General features: G+C 42.0%; 2 protein-coding genes across 5 annotated transcripts in view; both read left to right on the top strand.

Moving 5' to 3' along the window:
* The first annotated feature begins 8,411 nt into the window (after positions 1-8,411).
* On the top strand, positions 8,412-14,240 carry CCDC28A (coiled-coil domain containing 28A). Of its 3 annotated transcripts, XM_081907233.1 has the most exons (7): positions 8,449-8,553; positions 9,308-9,453; positions 10,413-10,607; positions 11,695-11,858; positions 12,656-12,810; positions 13,349-13,371; positions 13,720-14,240. In XM_081907233.1, the coding sequence occupies exons 3-7, from the start codon at positions 10,450-10,452 to the stop codon at positions 13,772-13,774; spliced, it is 555 nt and encodes a 184-aa protein (XP_081763359.1). In that variant the 5' UTR covers positions 8,449-8,553; positions 9,308-9,453; positions 10,413-10,449; the 3' UTR covers positions 13,775-14,240. The 3 variants fall into 3 exon arrangements, with proteins under 3 accessions (XP_081763357.1, XP_081763358.1, XP_081763359.1); XM_081907231.1 differs by lacking the exon at positions 9,308-9,453 and having other exon boundaries at positions 8,412-8,553; XM_081907232.1 differs by lacking the exon at positions 9,308-9,453 and having other exon boundaries at positions 8,420-8,553; positions 10,406-10,607.
* A 1,358-nt stretch (positions 14,241-15,598) lies between these two features.
* Positions 15,599-25,206, top strand: part of ECT2L (epithelial cell transforming 2 like) — a 28,969-nt gene continuing 19,361 nt past the window's right edge. The window contains exons 1-6 of one of the 2 annotated variants that reach the window (XM_081907068.1): positions 15,599-16,022; positions 16,979-17,241; positions 19,722-19,834; positions 21,367-21,529; positions 22,364-22,616; positions 23,640-23,761. In XM_081907068.1, the coding sequence (XP_081763194.1) occupies positions 17,068-17,241; positions 19,722-19,834; positions 21,367-21,529; positions 22,364-22,616; positions 23,640-23,761 (825 nt within the window). In that variant the 5' untranslated portion in view covers positions 15,599-16,022; positions 16,979-17,067. The remainder of the gene's footprint in view (positions 16,023-16,978; positions 17,242-19,721; positions 19,835-21,366; positions 21,530-22,363; positions 22,617-23,639; positions 23,762-25,206) is intronic. The other variant, XM_081907069.1, reaches the window with a different exon arrangement.

Raw genomic sequence — 25,206 nt, 5'->3', positions numbered from 1 at the left:
CATGGTCAATGGCATCAAAAGCCAAAGAGAGATCAATAAGCAGGAGCCTGGTTGCATTCTGCTTGTCTCTGTGCAAGTCAGATCAGCCTCTGGACGGATGAGTATGGTCCTATATTATTATGGACCAATTTGACATTTGGAAACAGTACCACCAAACCATAGGACTCAGCAGATAAGCTACCAGTGACTTATAGAGGAGTGAGAAGACTAGAACAAGGAATAACGATCCTATATCAGCTGGATAGCTCAGTTGGTTAGAGCATGGTGGTGATAACGCCAAGGTTGTAGGTTTGATCTCCGTAGGGACAGCTGCATTTTCCTGCATTGCAGGGGGTTGAACTACACTAGAGATCCTCAGGGTTCCTTCCAACTCTATGATTCTACCTAAGCCTCTGCCTCAGATAGTGGTCAGACTCAGCTCCTCCACCCCAACTGTACCTTCCCTTCCCCACTGCCACTGAAATTGAGGCAATATCTTGGCAACTCCCCGCTACCTGCCCACCCAGACACATTTTACACTGTCATTCAATAACATCATATATAACTAGGAAGTTAGAGCTACTTAGGCCACACTGTCAAGAGAAAGATGGGAAGACCACTTCAACCCTTCTCCCTCTGTCTAACACTCAGGGGGAACCTCACCAAACCACACTGCCCCTGTAGAAGACTCTCACCCTAAGTGAGGGTCACAGGCCTGTCTCCCACAGCATCAAGCCTATAATTCTTTACCTTGATTAACAGTGGGGAGCACCCCTGTTACTCCCTGAAGTGATGACCCAAAACAGCAATCCCTTTGCGTAGTGCCTCCTTGCTAAATGACCCTGCTGCCCACAACAGAGCCTGTTCATATTGCAAGGCAGGCTCTGGCCCACACCCCAGCTGGATTCACTCAGCCAGCAATCAAACAGTACCCAACACTGCAATCAGCACACTCTTACCTGCAGGGAAATATCTCACTGGACAAACAAACTGATGCAGACAGAAAACATACACAGACCAGGCAGGAGCCAGAATGGTGCCAACCAGTCCCTCTGTAGGTCTGCTCCAAGATTTTCCAAGATCGTAACAATTATTCTCTTTGCTTCATTAATAGTTAAGAATTCCACTCCTGCCAAACTACCACTTCTACAAGGACTGAGGGGAAAACGCTCACCTGTCTGGTCTCCACTATAAGATTTCACAGGCCAGGAAATTAAGATTGTACAAAATGGGATACTGATCTATCCATTCAGGGAGATCGCTGAGCAGAGCAAATTTATTACAAAATGTACCATTCCTGGACAGGATGCTTAATTTAGAACTTTGGCATCAACCACCTATGTCCTTGATGGCTTTTACTAGCACATTATAGGTTTACATATACAGTGGCACCTCGGGTTACATACGCTTCAGGTTACAGACTCCGCTAACCCAGAAATAGTATACCTCTGGTTAATAACATTGCTTCAGGATGAGAACAGAAATTGTGCTCCAGCGGTGCGGCGGCAGCGGGAGGCCCCATTAACTAAAATGGTGCTTCGGGTTAAGAACAGTTTCAGGTTAAGAATAGACTTCCGGAACGAATTAAGTACTTAACCTGAGGTACCACTGTATGTATAAAATATCTATAGATATTAAAATTCAATACATTAAGTGTACTCTAGTACAGATATCACATAAATGAAAATAAATTTGTCAAAGCAAAATTCAGAATGGTTAATATTATGTATGCTGTATACTTTTGGAGGCAGTAGACCTCTGAAGGCCAGTTGTTGCAGATGACAGTCCAGTTCAACTGTAGTAATATATAATACCGTTGGCTGTTCAATTTATAAGAGTATTTCTAAAACTTTTTGAATTTGGACTTTAAAAAAACTTAGTTTACTACCTCCCCACTTCTGCATGTCCACAAACAAGCCAACAGTAGAGGCTAAACCAGATTCAAGACTGTAGTTCCATGCTGCAAATGCCTTGTGTTACTTACCACAGCAGCTGCATTACATAAGTGGAAGAGGGATCAAGTGTGATCCTATCCCCCACTCTCACAGTGTTCAGGAGAGGCTAGGAATACAAATTCAAGTTTTAATCTCTCTTTTATTTTTCAAAGAGCTATTATTCCATAAGAACTTTGGGGGATAAATAATTAAAGACACAAAGAAAAGAGTCCCATAGATCAACAAAAGATGAATGGCAAGTGCTTGCCCTGCTGTTGAATAGTGTACTTCATTAATTTATACTGGTGTAGTATCTAGTTCTAGGTAACAAAACATTGAATGGAAGACCTCAAACAGTACATAATAGATTTAGGGTCAGTTGATATGACTCATGGGGTGCATGCCTAGCAACCACCTATTTTCTGTCTATGACTGCAAAAGAATTTTGCAAGTTCAGATGCTGGTGAAGCCATTGCAATGCAGTAATCAGAAGAAACTAGAGATCAACATGGCATTGTAAGTGATACAGCAGTAGAAGCTGCCTTCTTTAATTATTGTTTCACTCTGCATGACAAATTTCAGAACATGTTCAGCAGAAAAATAGTCGGCCATTCACCCAACATTTACATGAAGCTTGGGATGGTTAACAGGTGCAGGGCCCAGGAGACCGCCCCCACCATTTCCTCCTTAGGAATTGGGAGGAAACCGGCAGTGCCTCCTCTTCACCAAGAGGCTGATGTCAAGGTAGCATTGGGAAAGCTGTAGACCAGGGGTAGGCAACCTAAGGCCCAGGGGCTGAGTGTAGCCCAATCGCCTTCTCAATCCGTCCCGCGGACGGTCTGGAATCAGCATGTTTTTTACATGAGTAGAATGTGTCCTTTTATTTAAAATGCATCTCTGGGTTATTTGTGAGGCATAGAAATTCATTCATTCCCCCCCCCCAAAAAATAGTCTGGCCCCCCACATGGTATGAGGGATGGTGGACCAGCCCATGGCTGAAAAAGGTTGCTGACCCCTGCTGTAGAGCAGTGTTTTTCGACCTTTTTTGGGCAAAGGCACACTTGTTTCATGAAAAAAATCACGAGGCACACCACCATTAGAAAATGTTTAAAAAATTAACTCTGTGCCTATATTGACTATATATAAAGTAATTCTCTTGAATAGGAATCAAATAAACACAAAGAAAGTATTTTATAATTACTTTATTATGAAATAGTAAGTAAACAGAAATATGAAAAATTATAAAATACTTTATTTTTAAATATTTCGAATTTTTTAATTTTCCCCACGGTACACCAGGCAACATCTCGCGGCACACTAGTGTGCCGCGGAACAGTGGTTGAAAAACCGCTGTAGAGGATATGGCAGATCTGGCTTCCAAGGAGTGCGTTGCAGCTGTTACTGCTACTGTGGCGGCGGCGGCGGTAATTGATGCATCCTGTCACCCGTGGCAGTTGCCTCACCTTGCCTCATGGGTGGACCAGTCCTGGTTGTATGCAACCAAGTAATTGCGCAAGAGGAACTCACTTTCCATATTCTTCTCCTGTGTGCCCCCTCCCAAATTTGCTCTGGCGTTTCCCAACACCCTCTAGAGTTGATTTGGGAGTGGGCCTGAAATGTGAGGATGGGGAGGAGAAGTTCCACTCACACAATGACTTAGTTAGATTTAAACCCCCCCTTTTTTTTTAGTTTACTGCATTTTACTTCCACTGTTCATGTCATTTAAACCAGCTGTAGTATTATTACTATTACCAGTGGGAGTGTCTTCAATCCTGCAAAACGAGTTAGGCACTCTTCCCTGCACCTTCCTCTCTGCCCCATCTTTAACCTTTCACCTCAATCAGATGGGAGTGAATCTGTTGAAAAGAAATGTTATCCTCCATTTTACTCTGAATGACTGAAATGTCATTTTATTTTTTGGACACTGCTTCATAAGTTGGCTGAAGCAACACAGATAGCAGCATTATATATCTTCTATTTAGATTTGAAAGAGGGTTTCCAAATATGTAAAGCGGGGGTCTGTAGGTATGTCATGTACCCACCTACAGAACATCCATCTTGTAAGGATTCCGTTTCAGTGCGCTGGCCCTCATCCAGCCTGTTATTGTTCTCCAAGCTCTAATCCAGCTGCTTCTGTGCCTCACCTGATTCTGATGGAATGGAGTGATAGATCTGGGTGTCATCAGCAACTAATATAGAACAGAAACTTGCATAGGGATCAGGCCTCCTCACATGACTTAAGCTGTTCTGACCTATGAATACTCAAGAGGCTTCTTAAGTTTTACCTGGTCAAAGAATGAAACTACATTATTTTTACATGTGCAATAGTTACTGCTGATACACTGTGTGGATTTTTGTCAGTAACACTATGGCTTGGATGCTACGTTCCTGTGAACAGAATTCTGCTCACACAGCGCTAGGGTGGGAAAGCAATTTCACCCTTCCCTATGCAGCCATGGAAATCTGCCCTAGAGGGTTTAGCACCCTCTGGAACAGTGCAGGAAGTGGCACTGGAGGCTGTGGGGGAAATAAAGAATTGTGGGGCAGGGGACCCCAGAAGAGCAATGTAAGATCCAAGTTTATGTTGTATATTGACTAGATCTGACATTTTATTTTGCCTTGGCTAACACTGAAATGGGACGCGGGTGGCGCTGTGGATTAAACCACAGAGCCTAGGACTTGCCGATCAGAAGCTCGGCGGCTCGAATCCCCGCGACGGGATGAGCTCCCGTTGCTCGGTCCCAGCTCCTGCCAACCTAGCAGTTCGAAAGCACATCAAAGTGCAAGTAGATAAATAGGTGTTTCCGTGTGCTGCTCTGGTTCGCCAGAAGCGGCTTAGTCATGCTGGCCACATGACCCGAAAGCTGTACGCCGGCTCCCTCGGCCAATAAAGCAAGATGAGCACCGCAACCCCAGAGTCGGCCACAACTGGACCTAATGGTCAGGGGTCCCTTTACCTTTACCTAACACTGAAATCAATATGTTATTATGAGGAAGGAATTATGAAGCAATTATCCTTTAAAATAGGATAAATGTCTTAAATGTGTATTGGAATGACTTTTAAATGGTGGATTTATGTGTGTTGTTGTGTGAGAGAAAAGAGATTAAATGTTTATAGTTGTGAAGAAAAGCTTTGAAAAGGGACAAATGTGTAGTAAAGGCAATTAAGTATGACCTCATCCCATGCATTCAAGCATGTTTTTTTTCCTTTTTCCTGGAAGTCTAATATTATTTTCTAGTCTTTCAGGTTCATTCCCCTGAAGGTGCTACAGGTTTCCCATTCTACTCTCCCCTTTTCTTTTCTTTTGAAGTGGAGGACACTAAGTACCAAGCCAGCTAGGAGGCCCTGTTTAAGCGAGAAAGCATATTTTATTACTGCTGAGTGGACAAAAAAGTGGTCAAACCAGCAGCAGCACGTCCGATGGAAACACACCAAAAAGAAACAAGAAATAAAGCTGATACAAGAAAACTTAATTGTCAAAAGAGAAAGACAGGGAGAAGCAGCAGCTTACATTCAACACATGCTGAGGTAAATCTGTTCCTCAGGGGTCATACAGAAATTCTGTGAACATGTTCCAAATCTCAATGAGGCAACATCAGCTATAGCATTCTCTGATGTTTTCCCATATTGGTGTTTTATGAGGTTTTCTTTGTAATGCTGAAGTAGCAGGGGAAACACAGGCCCATAATAATGATAAATGCAGGCACTGCTCTCCCAACAGTATCCCCCGAAGTGTAGCAGGTCAGTTGTGGATTTGGCTTTCTGGTTGTGTTGGACACTTACCAGAGTACTGAAAGATTCACCCTAGGTGTGATTGTGGTTGAATACAACATGCTTGTCACAGGTAGGGAGGGGGACACTAAATGGAAGGTTTTAGGATGGCCACCATTAGGACCAATCCAAGACATTTTGGCACCTGAGGCAAACCACAAAATGGTATGGTCTGTTCCGCCCCTCCTCCCGTCAGGGAAGGAGTGAAGATCTACATCAGGAACAAAGGGGGAATAAAGATCAACACTGGGAACAAGGGGGTGGTACTCCATTCAACATTACCATATGGGAATCAAAGGTCATTGTGGATGGGTAGGGAAGGGGCTCACTCTAAAACACACTGGCCAGGTGCAGAGCCCAGAAATCCCCAGAGGGCAGCCCCCACCATTTTGTCCCATGCTGTGGGAGGAGACCAAGAGTGCCTCCTATTCGCCAAGAGGCTGCTATAGAGGTGGCATGGTGGGGACTGCTGAGGAGGCGGCAAGGAGTGCATGGCAGTGGCGGTGGCAGCAGCAGCAGACAAGGCATTCCTTGGAGACTGGATCTGCTACCCCGTAGATCCTGCCGCCTGAGGTTGCAGTCTCACCTTGCCTCATGGGTAGGGTGGCCACCATGTACATGAGTCTCAGGGCCACTTCAGAAGGCTTTACAAATCACTCCACAAAGAGCAGCCTGCAGTTCTCGGAAGAAAGTTAACATCTGACCTGCGCTTCCTGGAACAACTGCCACTTTTCAGTAGCAATTGATGCCAGCATAACAGCTGAAAAATGTGACACTGTCCTCCTGAAAACCACTGCTGGAAAGTGGTAGCTGCATCTAGGGATACACCAAGTCAGAAGTTACTTCTTCCACAGTATACTTGGGGATGGTTGGGTCACTTCACTTGGAAAAATCTAAGCAAGTGTTTAGGCAGAAGCAATGTGTGTAGCTGGAAAATAGATTTCATTACATTTACTTCAACTCAAAACTATAGTTAGTATGTGCTATCTTTGCAACAACTATTTAATTCACAGTTTATCTCTTGATGTGTCGCTATCATAATAAGGTTTATCATTAACTGGGACAGATTCCATTTTAAAATCCAATGCACTTCTGCCACAGGTTTCCTGTCTGTCTTCCCTTCCCAATATTGGCATAAACTGGCTAAGCAAACTTTTGCATGGAAGAAATAGCAAAACAAAAAAACAACAACAAAAACCCACCACAATGCTGCAGCACAGCGCAGGATCAATGCAGGGTGAAGTAAAGGGCAATAATTTGTGACTGCAGTGAAGTGGCTGCCTGAGCACTGGCCTACCACAAGTTCAATTTCCAGAACTGTGTTGACAATTCTAAGTAATCATTTCCATAGAGAGCCACAATTACACCCAAAATTACATACTGGACAGTACTACTGCTTTCCCACTCTAGCAGGATAAACATGAATTTGGCATTGTTGTTTCAAATTCTGAGCTGCAACTAACTTGGAATCTACAGTGCCCTGCTTAAGAGCAGATGAGCCAAACTGAAAGCCACATTTGTTTATCTATCTGCCCCATGCACACAAAACACGAGGATAAGTCGATTTTTTTGTAAGAAAAGGTGCCTGTGGAGGAGGGGAAGTGAACTCTGCCCCATCTTCTCCCTGTGCTCCATCCCTACAGGCACTTTTCTCCCCATGCTGGCTCTGATACCAAAGAGGGGCAGCCTGAGACGAAAAGTGTACGCAGCAATAGAGCGTGTGGCGAAGACCGGGAGGAGGAGAGGGATGGTTTCATTTCCCTTCGCTCACATTCACCTTTCATTCTAAAAATTAGATGTTTCAACATCGTCAGGGTTTTCCTGCAGCAACTCGGTAACTGAACACCAGTGCTTCCTGTTAGTGTAAGGGAGCGTAGGAGAACTGGCTCTAAACACCTGCTTGGCATTGAATCCAGAAGGGTATGCATTCGAGTGAACATGCGTACGATCGGGATATTTATTGCAGCGCTGGAAGCAAGCAAGAGAGGAGTGCTATTAATTCACACAACGGGAGAGAGAGAGAGAGAGAGAGAGAGAGAGAGAGAGAGAGAGAGAGAGAGAGAGAGAGAGAGAGAGAGAAAGAAAGAAAGAAAGAAAGAAAGAAAGAAAGAAAGAAAGAAAGAAAGAAAGAGGTCAAGGGTGCATCATTGTGCTGGTGAGAAAGAGCAGCAACACTCTGGAGCTTTTTTTAAATGCTCTATGCTTGAGGAGCAGAGCAGGTGAGCCGACGCAGCCCCTGAACAAGAACAAAAACTGAAATCTCTGCATTTCCTTTCGTTTCGTTTTCCGCCTGAGAGGGCGCTCCCTTTTCTCTAATCAAGGGCCCGTCCTTATTGCGAGCCTACCTACGCGCTCCGCCCTTGCCAATTATGGACAACCGCAATTAGCAAAGCCAATCAGTGCTGCTCTCAGAGGAAGGGCTCGTGCCCACTTCCCTCTCCCTTCCAGGATCATGCTGCTTTTCCTAATAGAGTCTCTCTCTCTTTGCCGCGGGGGATCACGGGAGTTGTAGTCTCTTGGCGTTGAAGGCCGCGCCCGCTACCCGCATCGAACGGCGTTATATGAAAAGGCGATTCATTCTCCTCGCTCCTTTTTCTTCGTGCGCTCCCCGGCCTTCCTGTAAAACGCCTTCGGCGCCCCGCCTATTTCCCCTCTTCTCGAAATGGATTGTGGGAAATGTATTTTTTCTCTCGACGGAAACATGCCGTTTGGGATGAAATCGTACTACAACTCCCAAAATGCGAAGGAACGATCACGCGGCACGGGAACGCCCCCGTGAGGCTCTTTCAGGTCACATGACCATCACGGATGTTGCTTCCGTAAATATCAGGCTGAAATGCTTCAATTCGGACAAATGTGAACTCCCAGGTAAGGTGGATCTAGCGAGGGGGGAAGAATTTTGGTTTCCGTTCTCTTCCGTCAGTCAGAAAAGAGCTTTACTTTGAAAAAGGTGGCAAAATTGGCCTTCCAACAGCCGGAAATTATTTCTAAAGCTCCGATATTTTAGATGTGATAAAAGGCTCTACCAGTGTTCTTTGATCTGTTCCTTAAACATATTTTAAAAATATGCAGTTTTGGGAATAAGTGCTGACTTTAAGTTAGATGAGATTTTTTTTGTTTCCTGTGTTTTTGCCCCGCTCTCGTAGAACAGCAACTTTGTTTATGCCAGGAGGGAGTTGGTATTTTTTAATTGCCTTTAAAAAATTATTTATAAAAGGGATTTACCTGACGCTACTGCTTGCCCTGCAGCAAATTGGACCATACATCTTCATCAGGCAGTCATAGAATTGTAGACTTGGAAGGGATCCTGGGGATCATCTATTCCAACCCCCTGCAGTGCAGGAATCTCAGCTAAAGCACCCATCTCATATGGCCATCCAGCCTCTGATTAAAAACCTCCAAGGAAGGAGAGTCCACCACTTTACAAGGGAGTTTGTTCCACCGTTGAACAGGCCTTACCACCAAAAAGTTCTCCCTGATGTTTAGTCAGAATTTCCTTTCTTGTAACTTGAAGCCTTTGGTTCAGGTCCTACATTGCAGGAGAAAACAAGCTTGCGCCATCTTCCAGCCCTTTAGATATTTGAAGATGGCTATTTTATCTCCTCAGTTTTGTCTTTTCCAGGCAAAACATACCCAGCTCCCTCAACCGTTCCTCATAAGGTTTGGTTTTCAAACCTTTGATCATCTTGGTCTCACCCTCCTCTGCACACATTCCAGCTTGTCCGTATCCTTAAATTGTGGTGGCCAGAATTGGACACAGTACTCCAGGTGCGGTCTCACAAAGGCAGAACAGAGCAATACTTAATCTAAAGGCACACTCTTAAGATTTGTTATTTGGCATTAGGCTGTCTATGAACGTTAGTAAGGCTTTAAAATACTCTTCTAACAATATTAAGCATATGTAATTCAACTGACAAGATTTGTATCATGTCAACTAAGTGACAAATTCCAGAAGAGTCACTATGTTGGTTTGTCCTAACAAAAGTAAGAAGAGTCTAGTGGCACCTTGAATAATATAATTTTATTATGGCCTAAACCTCCTTTGTCAGATAGATAAGGTGGCCTGCAGTTGGCCATAATTGGAGTGTTAATAGGTGGTCATGCAACCTTTTCTGAATCTGTTAGTACAGTATTAGCTTAGAAATGTGCAGCCTAATTCTAATGTATATTTACTCAGCAGCTAATCCCACCGAGTTCAATGGAACTTTATTCCAGGTAAATATTGTAACTGCAATATATAATAGAAGTATATTGCTGTGGTGGATACAGTTGTAGGAACGTGTGCACAGCTAATTATTAGTTACTTATATTTTTCATGCTATGATTGCATAGACACTTAAAATATGGTCATATTTGGGCAACATATATTTCCCTGTATAATTATTTAACTATAAAATAGTGATTGATAGGTTACCTATAAAAAAAAATTTCAAGCAGAGATATTATTAAATGGCATTGGCAACACAAAAGCTAAAGCCAGCTTGCAAGCATAACATTCCAATTCTATGCATATTTGGAAGTAGAACCTTGAACAATGGGGATTACATTTTATCAAATGCACATAAGAGATGTTTATATCTTTCTTCCTGACTGCACTCTTGGAAGTGCCTCACAGAACTTTAAGTATAAGTAAAAATACTCTAAAATTGATCTGTTAATATTACCCATACTCTTCAGTGGCACAGATAACACTATATATTATTTAATCTTTCCTCCTCAGAGCACAGAGAAGCATTAACCATATAGTACCAACAATCTGTCAAAATGGAAGAAAGAAAAACTAAGAGAAGAAGTCCCAAATCATCCACTTCCCATGTCACTCAAGTGGTCAACAATAAGAAAAATTCTGTGCCTCCTAGCAAAAGTACAGTGTTTTCAAACCCTGCACCACAGCCACCTTCACAGAAACCAAAGTTTAAAAGGTAAATGCTCATATGTTTCCTGTTGTTGTCAAGCTGCTGGCCAAAATGAGGACAGATTAAAAAAAAAAGTGATTTAGGCTGCAATCTTACACCAACTTACAGTAAACGTCATTAGATACAATGGCTCTTTATTTGTCCCTACAGCACGGCGAGCCACATGTGTAGACTTGGATTTTTAGTGATTGCTTTTTTGTACTACAGTTCTAGTAAAATCAGAAAAAGGGAAAAGTAATCAATCTAAATGTACTTCAGATAATTTTACCGTTTTATCAGTTATCTTCCTGCAGCAAGGCACCCAAGACTATATACAAGCATATAATATAAATTCACTAAAACAGTAACAAAAAACAAATTTAGAAGGTAGAAAAATAACAATCCTACACCTAATATCAATTCATAAGATTGGGTAATAATTAAATGCAGTACTTTTTTCTCAAGCAAATACTTTGTTTCTAATGACATGAAGTCTGCACTGTTGATTAATTCCATGCGATCTTGTTCAAAATTTGTTTAAACTGCAGATATTACACATTTTCAGAATTCTGAGGTCTGTTGTTAGGCTACTTTTAATTTTATGATGCAGGGTTTTTGAAATAGTGGGTTGTTGAATGCTTTTTAGAAAAAATCTAACACATGGTTTGGATAGTCTTCAGTAAAACAATGAGACCCTTAAAAAGTTTCCATTTAGAATTCGTCAAACATTTTTAAGGAGATAAATCCTTGTCATTCAAGCAGTTATCTCTAATTCAGAAATTAGCACGCAGCCTTTCTTAGGTAGGAATTTTCCATGAAATCTTTGCATGATATCAGATAGAGCTCTTTTTCTTTATTAATGAAATGTAAAATCTAGAGAAGCTGTTTGTACAATCAGATAACCATATCACTACCTTCATAAGTTGATACTGTGAATTGCAAACTAGAACACTAGTTTTGGATATAGCATAATGGATCATTCATTAATTTATTTGTGCTTTTGTCCCAGGATGATATTTTCTTTAAGGCATTTGTCACATTGTACATTCAAGATAGCAAAAAGACTGAGAGCGCCAGGAAGATGGTAATAATTTAAATAACTTCTTTTTGTCAGGGGCATGAAAGAGAAAGCCAAAGCACCAGGAGCAGAAAGCAAAGGAGCACAGTCTGCTCCAATCCAGCACTCATTTCTCACTGATGTATCAGATGTTCAAGAGATGGAGAAAGGACTTCTGAGTCTTCTGAATGACTTCCACTCTGGCAAACTTCAAGCATTTGGTAACTTGGCTGCTACTTCTCCACACAAACATGCCCTTCTTTCACATGTGAAAGTGTAGGATATGGCTGAAAGTCTTAAGTGTTGGCTAGATCTCTTAAAACTTAGGTGGTGTTTCACTAAACCATCTCTCTCTCTAAATATGGGTATCTGTAGCAGAGGGGGCAGATCATGGTACTATTGCCAGACTTCGAAGTACAGTGGTATCTCCGGTTGCGAACGGGATCTATTCTGGAAGTCCGGCCGCATCCTGAGGAATTCACAACCAGAGGTGCGACTTCTACACATGCACACAGCGCGGTTTAGCACTTCTGTGCATGTGCGCGCGGCGAAACCCGGGAAAATACTTCTAGGTTTGCCGCGTTCGCATCCTGAAAGACACACAACCAGAGGTGTGCGTACTGTACTGTAGATCTGTAATGTATTGTCTTATGCTGCATACTTTTGCCAGTGTAAATCTTCTAATTCTTTTATACAGTCGAACCTTGGAAGTCGAACGGAATCCGTTCCGGAAGTCCATTTGACTTCCAAAACATTCGGAAACCAAAGCATGGCTTCTGATTGGCTGCATGAAGCTCCTGCAGCCAATCGGAAACCGGGTCAGACGTTCAGCTTCCGAAAATTGTTCAAGAACCGGAACACTCACTTCTGCTTTTCGATAGTTCAGGACCGAAACGTACGAGTTCCAAGGCATTTGGCAAACAAGGTACAACTGTATTGGAATAAGTAGAAGAGATGGTCTATTCCTTTACCTTTGACAGAACTTTGTTTTGATATTTCTGCATTCTGATTGTTTCAGGAAATGAATGTTCCATAGAGCAAATGGAACATGTAAGAGGAATGCAGGAGAAGCTGGCCCGCTTGAATCTAGAGCTTTATGGGGAGTTGGAAGAACTTCCTGAAGATAAGAGAAAAGTAGCGAGTGACTCCAATCTTGATAGGTTGCTGTCAGATGTAAGTATAAACAACGAGGAGATGGTCTACACAGTCACATCTGTATTCAGAAATTGGGAAGAGCTGAATGGAAGTTCTTGTAACAGTAAAACCCACATCTATAGATGCTAAGATTAGTTTCTTAAGCACTGTACTTCCATGCTTGACTGAATAGAACTCTGAAGATGGCCACTTCCATTGCTGTCTAAGCCTAAGCTTGGGCAACCAGAAGAATTCTGAAAATGGTACAATAATTACAGTAAGCCTGAATTTAGTTTTGCAGTGAACCAGAACAAGCATCTGCACTGGTTACCAAAATGCTTTTGGGCAAAGTGCTGATTGATACCTATAAAGCCTTTGGGTCCAGGGCACCTCCTTTCATATCATTGGTATAATCAGCCTTCCTCCAGTGGAAGACTGCATTGGATCTCAGTCCTTTCTGTGAATGCAAGGAGCCCTCCCACTTGCAGAAGAGACACACTGGATCTAATTAACTGAAACTTGATTGCTTGGCTAATTTATCACTATCATGCTGATTCTCTGTTTTTTTGCATTGTAGCTGGAAGAACTGAATTCCTCTATGTATCCTTTTTGTGAAATGGCCTATGCTGATGAAGCAAGTGTTAATTGCCCAAATTGTACACCTTAGTCCGTAAGCAAATTGTAATGATGAATCCAGGTTAAACAATTTGACATCAATTCAACTCCTCAAACAAATGTTTTATTTTAAGGCTTTTATTTTAGGTTGTGTTAGATTAACAAACCCATGAAACATATTCTCCTATGTTCCTGTGGCTTCTTAATAATACTCTGCTTTTCTTGCTATTACCTTAAACATTGCTGTTTTCAAAGTACGTATAATACTAGGAAAAATTGATGTTTTTATAGTTCAATCCTGTAAGATGCAGTTCCTTAACTTGCTTGTTTCAGACAAAAACTTCATTTAGCAGATGTTCAAGATGTTCCGAATACCAGCACCAGCTAAAATGCACCTTGTCTTTCTTTGTGTTTCGGAAACCCAGGGTGTCTTATTTCATTTCCAGTGGACTCTCTTTCTTGCTTCTGCAGCAAAGTATTTATATGCAAGTGAACATATTCACACATTCCTCTTAGCAGATGCGAGTTCTACATATCTGTCAGGGTTGGAATCTAGGGTACAGGATGACCATGTCTTGCTGCTATGCTTTGTATTACTGCCTTATCTACCGTGAAGTGTTTGGAAAACTTGAAAATGCGTTTTTATGCTGAGTGTTCGGATGATTTTGAGTTCTATATAAGTATGATTTTTAATATAATATGTTCAACTTTGATTAAATTAATAATGGAGCGTGGTGTTCCTGTTGCTTTCCCACAGTGCAGACAATCAGCTTAGACGTTCCTGTGTGTCTTTTTGCGGGTGATGCTGTTAAATGAGTGTTTAATTTATTTCGGCAATAAAATAATTCTAAAGATTGCTAGTGTTTTTCTCTACAGTAACAATTTATATGTCTACCACTGAGAGGTTCTTTAAGTGTGGCTTATTTTGGTGGGGGGCAAGGGGAGGTATTATACTGCAGTATCAGGGCTTGAGTCGGGCGTAGGTCAACAAAAAACAATAAATCACCCAAGGTCAGTGAAGTTAAAACTTTATTCAAGTTCAGGCCTAGCAGTCTCTTCCTAGGAGGTCTTGCCCCGATGACACAGTTGCAAGGACTAAAGGTCTCTTCCTTCCCACCCTTCTCTAAGGGTTTTTCCTGCACAGTCTCAAACCACGTCTGCACACAACTAAATTCTGTTCTGTCCTTTTCATTTCTCTGTGTGTTCTTGGAGACACAGGGAAGGGGAGCTGGTCACGGCAGGATGGGGAGACTCCCTGGATTCTTCAGCAGCCTCTTGACTCCCTTTCTCTCCAGCTTCTGCTTCAACCTCAAAGTCTGAACTGTACTCTGCCACAAATTCTTCTTGCTTACTAAACCCTGTTGCCACTCCAGCTTCAAACACCCCCTCTCCTGAGTCTTCCCCCTCTGACAACTCATTCTTGTCCCACTACCAATCCGCTGGCTCTGAGTCTTCTTCTCCTGGGGGTTCCCCAGCAGGTGCCTCTTATCACTTCTCTACATCCAGGCAGTCCATGACATAGAGTTTGTGTTTAAATTCTTGTTTTATTTTCCAAATCTGTTGCTAGAGTTTGTTTAGCTCATGGTTGGTTTTTACTCCCTGAATCTGAAGATCATTTGGGTTCTTTGTTTTAAAAAGCTTATGTCCCACATTTTTTCAAAAAAAGAACTCAAGCAATAAAATATGAAAACATAGCCACAAAATTGATTAAGTTAGTCCAAGAACAACAGCTAACATAACTAATAATTCCAGTAAGAAGCACTCAGCAACACCAGGAGCAAGATGTAAATAAAGTTCTGCCATGAAGATCTGAAACTTACTTTGAGACATTCATTCTTTTTCAACTCTTAACCTTCATCAAAACTGCAGAATATCAAAATACAAAAACAGAAGAAAACCTATACAATCACTTTTGAATAAAACTCTGTGATGTTGGTTTTTTTAATGTAGCTTTGTCACGCTGGCCACGTGACCCGGAAGTGTCTCTGGACAGCGCTGGCCCCTGGCCTCTTAAGTGAGATGGGCGCACAACCCCAGAGTCTGTCAAGACTGGCCCGTATGGGCAGGGGTACCTTTACCTTTACCTTTACCAAAGGTTCTGACAGGCCAACAAATTTCAGTTAAGCTATGGAAATGATGCACCAGATAAAAAAGGAGTTTCTTTTTATATACATCTATTTTTTCTTCAGAAGCAAGGAAAAGGTGACTTAAATGTAGATGCATTGTACTCAAAGTGCTTCACATCAATTATCTTAGTCATTCTTCTAACACCCCTGCTAGATAGTCTATTATTATTGCTTGTGTAGTTGCTGATTTCTGCTGGCTGATTTCTATGAAATGCATTGGAGTCCTTCCAGAAGTAAAGGTGACGTCCTAAGAAATGTAAGCTGACAGCTCAACTGACTATGCCAGTGTAAGTAGAGTCAGAATTAGCCCAGAACGATAAAAGAAGCTTTCTCCTTTGGTCCTGTTTCAGTCCTCTTGGCTGTAAGCCCAAAGTGCCTTGTGTTGTGTACTTTGGTTCCTATGGAGATGTAAGGAAGTACTGACCTTCAGCCAATCCTGCAGCAGTTTTGCATTTCATACGGCAGGTCTCTAGTGGCTTCCTCATGGGCCAGAAACGATATTCTACTGAGGTAAATACTGTTCTTGTTCCCTGTTCTTCTTTATAGGGTGGAGGTGGTAAAATAGACAATATTTTGTTCTGTTTGGTTGTGTTTTAAAAACTGCAGGAGTTGATATTCCCATCCTCCAGTAAACCTATGAAACATGGCAGGCTCCAGAAGAAAAAAGGGAAAAAATAAAGTATGTGCCGCTAATAGAGTGGTGCACAAAGGATTAATTTGTAACATGGCTAAGGAGGAAAATGTGAGAAGCTCAATGGGAATAATGATGGAGCCGAGAGATTGATTGTGGGTGCTGAAACATGAATTTTGGCAGGTTTAAAATCTAGCACATCTCTGCCATGTTCTAGAAACAAGTGAAGCATTCTTACAATGAGTCAGACCATTGGTCCATCTAGTTTAGTATTGTCTACACTGATTGGCAGTGGTTTTCTACTATTTGAGGCAAGGATCTTTCCCAACCCTATCCAGATGCCAGGGATTGAACCTGGGACATTTTGCATGCAAACCAGATTCTCGACTAAGACAACAAAACAAAGGATAGACAGAAACAGAGACCGACACAGTATAAGGAACTGTATGGAATATTAAATTGATAATAGAAGTAAAATACATGTTTGCTATGGAAACAAACGGAAAACAATTTCAAGCTCTAAAAAAAAGTGTTTTAAACCACCATCTTGTTATATTTTTGCCCCATTTTAATCAATGCCTGGTACCTCCTTTTAATGAGCAACATCTTTAATGATTTCCAGAGGGGTAGCCATGTTACAGCACCATCCCAACCATGTCTACTGAGAAGTAAGTTTTGTTGAATTCAGTGGGATTTAGTCCCAGGCAAGTGAGGTTAGGATTACAGTAGTCTTGGTCTCTTTCAGGAAAAAAACAATAAAGAGTTGTGGCCCCCAAGGCTGATGTGACTCAGATACATATTCAATGAAATTCTAAACCCAGAGTTTATTTTCCAGGAAGAAGAGTCTCTCTTCTGTTTCTAGGCCTTTAAGCATGTCTGTATGAAGTGTGTAGCTGCAGCGCTATTAGCCACGGAAGATCTACAATGACCACAGCTGACACAATACATGCATCACACAGTGTTAAAGAATGGCATTTGGAAAGCTTAGGGTTGCTTGCAGGAGGCACAAAGAGCCTGGATCAAAATCAGACTACAGAAATTTTGAAGACACGGTTCAGTACTTGGACACCTATTGAAAACAAATCTCTTAACAATCAGGTGAGCTGCAGTCACACATAATTCATTTAATCGTTGTGCTTTCGGCCTTCATTGTACTCTTAAAGCTTACACACAAACACACCCTTGCATATTGATTCATACTTTCATAATTTGAGTAGGAAGGACTTACACGTTTTCAGATATATATTGATGTCATTGCTGCATAGGTGTGCCTGCCAGCTGATGCCTTCACATTCTGGAGTGACAGGAGTTCTGACCGCTAATCCTTGGCCTTGCCTAAACCTATCCCCACTCACTAAGTGCAATATCACAGCACTTGCATAAGTTATGAAATGTCAACAATGATGCCCGCTGCAGGTCAGGACTATCTGAGGCATCTTTGAAAAGTATCTACATCGTAGCTTATAATATACTTGCTATAATTGTTACTGAAAACAAATAAAAGAAATAAAGGCCTTTCCCATGGACATCCACCTACAGAGAAAAGGTCCGAACGGGTGCAAGTTAAGTCTTTACAGCAGCCTCATCTGCTCAGACATTTCTATTGGAACTTCCATCAGTGATGTATTCATAGGTGAATGGGCTGCACCAAACAGCCCCCCACTTCTGCCTGTACAATGCAAACATGGAAGCAGGATTTGCCAGAAACCTCCCTTGGGAGCAAGTCCTTGGCTCTTTTGTCTCTACCTAATGTTTCATTCTTTGTGTCTCAGAATGGGTCCAAATAGTAACCTCCACACCCACAGAGAAACAAAGTCCTGCCAACTACAGGTGTTTACATGTTCTTTAACCCCTATAAAGGGGATAGAAATACTAAGTCCCGTTTTGCAGCCATTTTATGCCGCCTTCTGTCTCTTCACAACAAGAACAACAATTTTTTATTTATATTTTTAAAACTTATATCTCACCCATCCTGCTGGGTTTCCCCAGCCACTCTGGGCGGCTTACAACATATAAAGCACAACAAAACATCAGACATTAAAAAACAAGATATCCTATACAAGCAACAAACAAACCAATAAATAAATAAAACCAATAACAATCACAATAATAAACAGTTTACAGTTACAGTGGTACCTCAGGTTACAGACACTTCAGGTTACAGCTGCTTCAAGTTACAGACACTTCAGGTTACAGACTCCACTAACCCAGAAATAGTACCTCGGGTTAAGAACTTTGCTTCAGGATGAGAACAGAAATCGCGCAGCGGCGGCGCGGTGACAGAAGGAGGCCCCATTAGCTAAAGTGGTACCTCAGGTTAAGAACAGTTTCAGGTTAAGAATGGACCTCCAGAACAAATTAAGTTCTTAACCCGAGGTACCACTGTATACCCAAATTAAAGTAACCGCCAACCCCAACTAAACATTTAACTAACACCAACCCAACAAAAATGAAACAGAGGAACCAAAATTAGAACCATTTAAAACATTTTAAACCATTTTAGCCAGTTGCCCACAATAATCATGCGAGGTAGGTTAGGCTGACAGTTGGTGATGGACCTAGTTTAGGAAGTGAGCAAAAACAATGGGAAGTGATTTTAAAATATGTAACTGAAAATGCTGAGAGTTCCCAAAACGTTTTTTGTTGTGGTAGGCTAAACGTTTTGAAGCAGCACATGCTCAAGAGACTTAAAAGAACTACACTGGCTCCCAATACATTTCCAAGCACAATTCAGAGTGTTGGTGCTGACCTTTAAAGCCCTTAACTGCCTCAGCCCAGTATACCTGAAGGAGCATCTCCACCCCCCATTGTTCAGCCCAGACACTGAGGTCCAGCTCCAAGGGTCTTCTTCTGGCTCCCTCACTGTGAGAAGTGAGGTTACAGGGAATCAGACAGAGGGCCTTTTTGGTAGTGGCACCCTCCCCTCAGATATCAAGGAGATAAAACTTTTAAAAGACATCTGAAGGCAACCCTGAATTGGGAAGTTTTAAATGTTTTTTGTTTTGCTGTGTTTTTGTTGGAAGGTGCCCAGAGTGGCTGAGGAAACCCAGTCAGATGGGTGGGGTATAAATAATAAATTAGTAGTAGCAGTCCATGACAGATTACATAGTAATAAATCTGCCAGTCTTTAAGATGCCTCAATATGCATTTTCTGGTATCTTATTTCATACATTCCATTTTGGAGGGAAATAGGGCCCTGTTTTGGGAATTGCACCAGTCCCCCAATCACCTCCACACAAAGGCCTATTTGATTTTCTCTTTTTTTGTGTGTCCATGTGGCAGTTGCAGGCACACTCTCAAAGGAAAGATGTTTAATGTCCAAATTAGATGGGGCTCATTCTTCTTCCCTCAGAAAAGAGACTGAATGCTCCTTGAGTTCGAAGCAATGGGACAGTAACACTGACGGGATTTCATAATGGTGCTTTCTTGCCACAGAGTTGCACTTCCTAGAAATCCCCAGTGAAAGGGAAGTTTACAAAAGATGACTTTATGTCAGGGTGTGAAAGATGAGTGCCAGGGAAAACATTGCGTGATGGTGGGAGCTGCTCTTTGAGAGAATCCTGTGATTTCCCCCCCAGCTCTTTCAGGAAAGAGTCAGACTGATAAGTCACTGGTTTGACCTGTGGACGGACAAGCAGCGCAAGCAGTTTCTCCATGGCATATTGATCAAGTGCAATAAGTCACAACTGAAGTAAGTGAGCCACAAGTTGTTTCCCAGGCTGCGTTTTGTGAAAAGAAAAAATAGGCTCCACAGTACACCTCCGGCAAAATGGATCTTTAACTCAAGCCAGGCTGACTCCAATGCCATCATTGTCCGGTGTTCACAGAAGGTGAAACACTTACCCGTACGCATCCAAATGCAGGAGCTGAGACCACATTGTGTTATTGAAAGATGGGTACTTAAAATTAAGGCCTATGTATTACAACAGCAGAACTGCCTGGTGAAATGCATTTTGACAGAAAACAACTTTTGTGTTTATAACAATTTTGCAATAAAGCATAGCAGCCTTCTTAAACAATGCAAAATACCTATTTATTTCTGTTAATGCTTTGAGAAATCTGTCTCTCTCACATGGCCAGTAAAATATTAGAATTGAGATATAACAATGGCCAGTACATGGGACCTTTTTCTTTTCTTTTTGCATGACAGAAAAACTGCTGCTAAGACTGGGCTGGGGAAACTTTATTCCAACTCCTATCAGCCTCAGCCAAGCAACACCAATAATAAGGGGTGATGTGAGTTTGTAGTTCAGCATGTGAGTTTGTAGTTCTGGCGGGCTAGAAATCCCTCCCCTCTATAAGATTAGATTAAGCAGGAGTCCAAAGCTTGCATTTGGCTTTGGCCATGAAGCTTCATGCAGTAGTGCTAATTCTTCCAGAAATGGTCTTCTGTGAATTTGTAACTTGTGAAGCAGCCTTAAATTTAGAAAGCCACAAGCATGTAGTGAAGCTGCTTTGAGCTTCTCAAGGGAACAGTGGGGTGTATGTGTCATAAATACCTACAGTGTTTTTGCAGTGACCCGCAATGACTGGGTTGAGACATAACTTCGAACTGTAGTTTGCTTTTATGTCTGAACCCAAACTTGCCCGCAATCCATGGTTTATTTGTAGACGACAAACCAGAACCTGAAACCACTGTGTTGAAGTTAGTTTGCAAATTACAGTTTGTGTTAACCATGGATTGGTGTTGTGTCAGTTCAGAGACCATTGACAAACCACAGTTCGGGTGATTGCTCTGCCTCAAGAGGCTGCAGCATTGTAGAGATGGAAAGCAACTTATGAAACTAAGTGCTGAGCAGACAAGAGAAATCAAAACTATGCTTTGCCTGTTATGTCTGGAAGTTCAGACTCTGCTATGTCTTCTTAACCACAGTTACTGAAAACCACTTTCACCCAACATCAGAATCCAGTCCAAATCTCAGTGTGCATGACACGGTAAGCCAAACTAGGACTTACTGGGACAACTGTAAAACGTAGTTTCCTGAAGAGGAGCTTGTAGCTGCTTTGTTCCTCCTCGGCCCACAAATTTGCTTTGCCTTATGATGTTGTCTGGCTTCATTTGGCTTACTGTGCCATGCAAACACGGCCAATATCACATTTATATTCTTCTGAGTCTCCTGGCAATAATTCTTCTGGATCTTTCCATAGTTCCTGAAAGGTGGTAATTAGAACCTCAGCAGAGGGTATTAATAACCACCCACTTAGGCTTGTCCTGTTTCACAGGTTTGCTGAAAGATGGTTTGTAGAGAATATCCCAGTGACCAAAGTGGATTTCACCACTGTATTGCCACGTTTCATATCTTTGTACATATTCTCCTTTCTCAACGCTAAGGACCTTTGTGCAGCGGCCCAAGTCAGCTGGCATTGGAAGTTTTTAAGCGAACAGGTAAGCTTTGTGTTTGTATCTCAACTGGGGGGAACCTCAGGCCTGGTGGCCAAATGTGACTCTCCAAGCCTGGGACTCTCAACATACATGCACTCTGCCTGGCCACTCTCTCTCTTCCCTGGCCACCCCTTTTGCATCCTCTTTGCCTGTTTTTTGCCTGGCTACAATGTGTCCTTAACCTATGCGAAGGATAGAGAAGTGTTTGGAGAAACTAGCCTACTGTACAAAGATAACTTTTACATCCATTGCTCTGCCCTCTTCCATGTGGCCTCCAAACAGTTGCACAGAAGGGAATGTAGTCCTCATCCTTGGTATATATGATCTTCACCAGAGCCAAAACTATATTTTGCATTTGGTGCAAGAACACTATAGTCCTCTTCGGGCATTTAGGATATTGCACATGTGAGGGAGGGCTGTGGGGATGAGCATGCTAGATCTCTGACCCCTATCATTGTTGCCCTCTGCAAGTTGGGAAATTGCCCCACTTGGGGAGCCTGCTTCTTCTCATGTAGGCTCCCTATGTGGTGTAGTCCTTGGAGAGTTAGGACTTCTCTGTATGATCTTGGACTTCAGAATAAATTCTGAAGATGTGCTTAGTCAAGGTAGCATTTGGCTGAATTGTACTTACAGTACTTGGGGAAAAATTTTTCAGCTGCTTCTCTTTTTTTGTATGTGAGAGTGTTTTAATATTGAAAATCCCCTTGTGGGGGCTGTGGGCCCTGAAAAGTAGATTTAACACACTTTTAAATAAGCCACACTTTAAGATTCTTGGATGTTTAGACAACATTTTCCTTTGGAAAACAAGCCTCTGTTTTTTACTTCCCTACTCAAAAGGATTGTCTGTGGATGCCGAAATGCATTTTATTTGGATGGTTTCTACCATACTTTCCTGAAAAAAATGAATATAGTGCTTGGAAACAACATTATATTGCTTGTGCAACTGACCTGGATTACTTAACTCCGAGGGAAGTTGCTGGGTCTTATGGAACACTGAGTGAACCTAAACCAGAAAATGAAGACCAAAAAGAAAAACTACGTGAAAGATGTCTGCGGAAAATTATGAGAGAGAGATTGACTGTATGCAAAAGTAAGTTGGATGAAATTGTGACTTGATTCAGTTAATGGGACTTACTTCTGAGTAGATATCAATAAGATTGCATCATAAATCTATCCGCCAATGACATCCAATGATTGCATGAGTGGCAACCCCCATTCCTCTCAAAAGCTTCTGCTGTGATATTTCTCCATCCAGTTTTGGACAATTGTTCTGCAGACCTACAATGTTTAGCAGGTCCTCTTGACCCCCTGGGAAGGGCTACAGCAGGAAAGACAGGAAGGACAAGATGACTTCCAAAAGCAGCCTTCCACTCATGCAACTGTTGGCTACAACCCTTAGTTTTTAATGGTGTACCTGTACCACAATGGTGTTCCTTCTAAGCAATGTTTAAATAGTGGTTTATCCCTACAGAAACAAATGGTCAGAACAATTACAGTAAAAATAATTGAAGGAATAATTTAATAAATAGTATGCTTTATTTGTTATACTTTTTATATGAAAATTAAATATGAGAAAATGTGGGATTTTGGTTTTGTTAGATGTGGTTTTCTGACATGCATATATGCTACAGGTATATGAAGTGGAAAAAACACAAGCATGTGCTTGTGACGTGAGGTTGGCACATGGATTCAAACATGTACATACCTTCTATTAAGGACTGTAATGTGTGCAGCAACTCAGGTTAGCTTAGCTACAATCTATAGGTAAAGGTAAAGGGACCCCTGACCAATAGGTCCAGTCGTGACCGACTCTGGTGTTGCACGCTCATCTCGCTTTACTGGCCAAGGGAGCTGGCTTACAGCTTCCGGCGAACCAGAGCAGCGCACGGAAACGCCATTTACCTTCCCGCCAGAGCGGTCCCTATTTATCTACTTGCATTGCACATGACGTGCTTTCGAACTGCTAGGTTGGCAGGAGCTACAATCTATACCCAGCTGCATAAAAATTGAAATCATCCAGTAATTGGGGAAATGTACACAGGGAGCTTTCAGAATATTCTGTGCCTTTTGAAACATCTGGGATTAAACAGCATTGCCCAATGGTCCTTTTCAGAAGAATTAATCAAAGCTCGTCCACCTTGGAACTCGGGATTTTACAGATCTGGATTTCAACCAAAGTTGCCCCAGACTGTCCATGACCGAGTTAGATCAGCAGCAGCATTGTTTCAAATGAAGGTATTTATTGTTCCATCATGTGTTGCTATTGTTGTTTCTGTTTCAGTGACACATGACTTGAGTCTTGTCTCTGTCAGTTCTCATGAATGAAGCTCAGTTCTCATGAATGAAGCTCAGTGCTTGAATAGGTGAAGAATGCATTTCAGGAAGGCCAGTGGTGGAGGCACCAGCCAAGCCCCAGACCTCCTGCCCTTCCTCCTTGCTGACACTGCCTGTTTATCTGCCCTCATTGAGTGAGCAGCACAAGGAAGAGTGACTCTGCTAGATTTGCCCTTCCCCCCTGTGGGAGAAATCTGTGCTGATCTAACCCAGAGGAAGAGTCCAGGCAGCATGAAAGAGGTGGATTGACAAAAGGAGGGCAGACCAGTAATAGCATCTTGCCCAGCAACATCCCCCCCCAAAAAAACCCCCTGAGCTTCTACAAAGTACCTTTTCTTCTTCACAATTTAGCACCTGGAATCTGAGGAGAATTTCCTTCCTTTTAATTTTCAAAGCATGACAGTATCTCTAATATGTATACAGCGATACCTCAGGTTACAGGCACTTCAGGTTACAGACGCTTCAGGTTACAGACTCCACTAACCCAGAAATATTACCTCGGGTTAAGAACTTTGCTTCAGGATGAGAACAGAAATCACGCGGTGGCAGCACGGCGGCAGCGGGAGGGCCTATTAGCTAAAGTGGTACCTCAGGTTAAGAACGGTTTCAGGTTAAGAACGGAGCTCCAGAACGAATTAAGTTCTTAACCTGAGGTACCACTGTATTTAAAGGTTGCAAATCTAGAATGTATGATTAAAAAAAAGAGTTGTCTCTGCAATTAAATTCCAATACCATTTCCCCAATAAATTGGAGACTGTAAATATTTCACATTATTTCCCCCTTTGTGACTACCATGACCACAAAGCATTGCTTGATATCCTATTCAAATTACAGCTTTGAGGAACCCAGTTTAGCATACAGGGGTTTTGTTTTTCTTTTAACAAGGCCTCTTATTCGATTCTATGAGAGAATCATAGAATTCTGTGATTCAGTGATTGATATGACTACAGACGCCACAGTCGGGAAAATTATAATATATACTTATTTGATTTCAACCTCTTAACAATCCTGGCTGGTTAGACTGAGAGAAACTAACTTTCCTGAATCTCCTCAGTCAGTTTCAAGCTTGACTGCAGAGTTGGAAAAGGGAGTCTCCAATAAAAACACCAAAACCAGGTTCAATGTTGCTGCAGAATAATTGTTGACCCAATTGGCATCCCTCTGCGGCTGCATGTACTTGAAAAAGAAACTGCAGAAAGATCCAATTGCAGTTTTTAAGTGTAAAGTGATACAATCCCAGCTTCCCATAGACACTGATAGGATCTGAACTGGTAGAAAGAATGTGGAGGTACCTGATAAACAGAATGTTCATCACCTATGATGGAAGCCTGATGCTTAAACTAGGT

This window comes from Podarcis melisellensis, assembly GCF_964234715.1.
Source record: "Podarcis melisellensis genome assembly, chromosome: 3".
Taxonomy (NCBI): Eukaryota; Metazoa; Chordata; class Lepidosauria; order Squamata; family Lacertidae; genus Podarcis; species Podarcis melisellensis.
The sequence above is the reverse complement of the archived record's forward strand: the minus strand, read 5'-3'. Positions and strand labels throughout refer to the sequence as shown.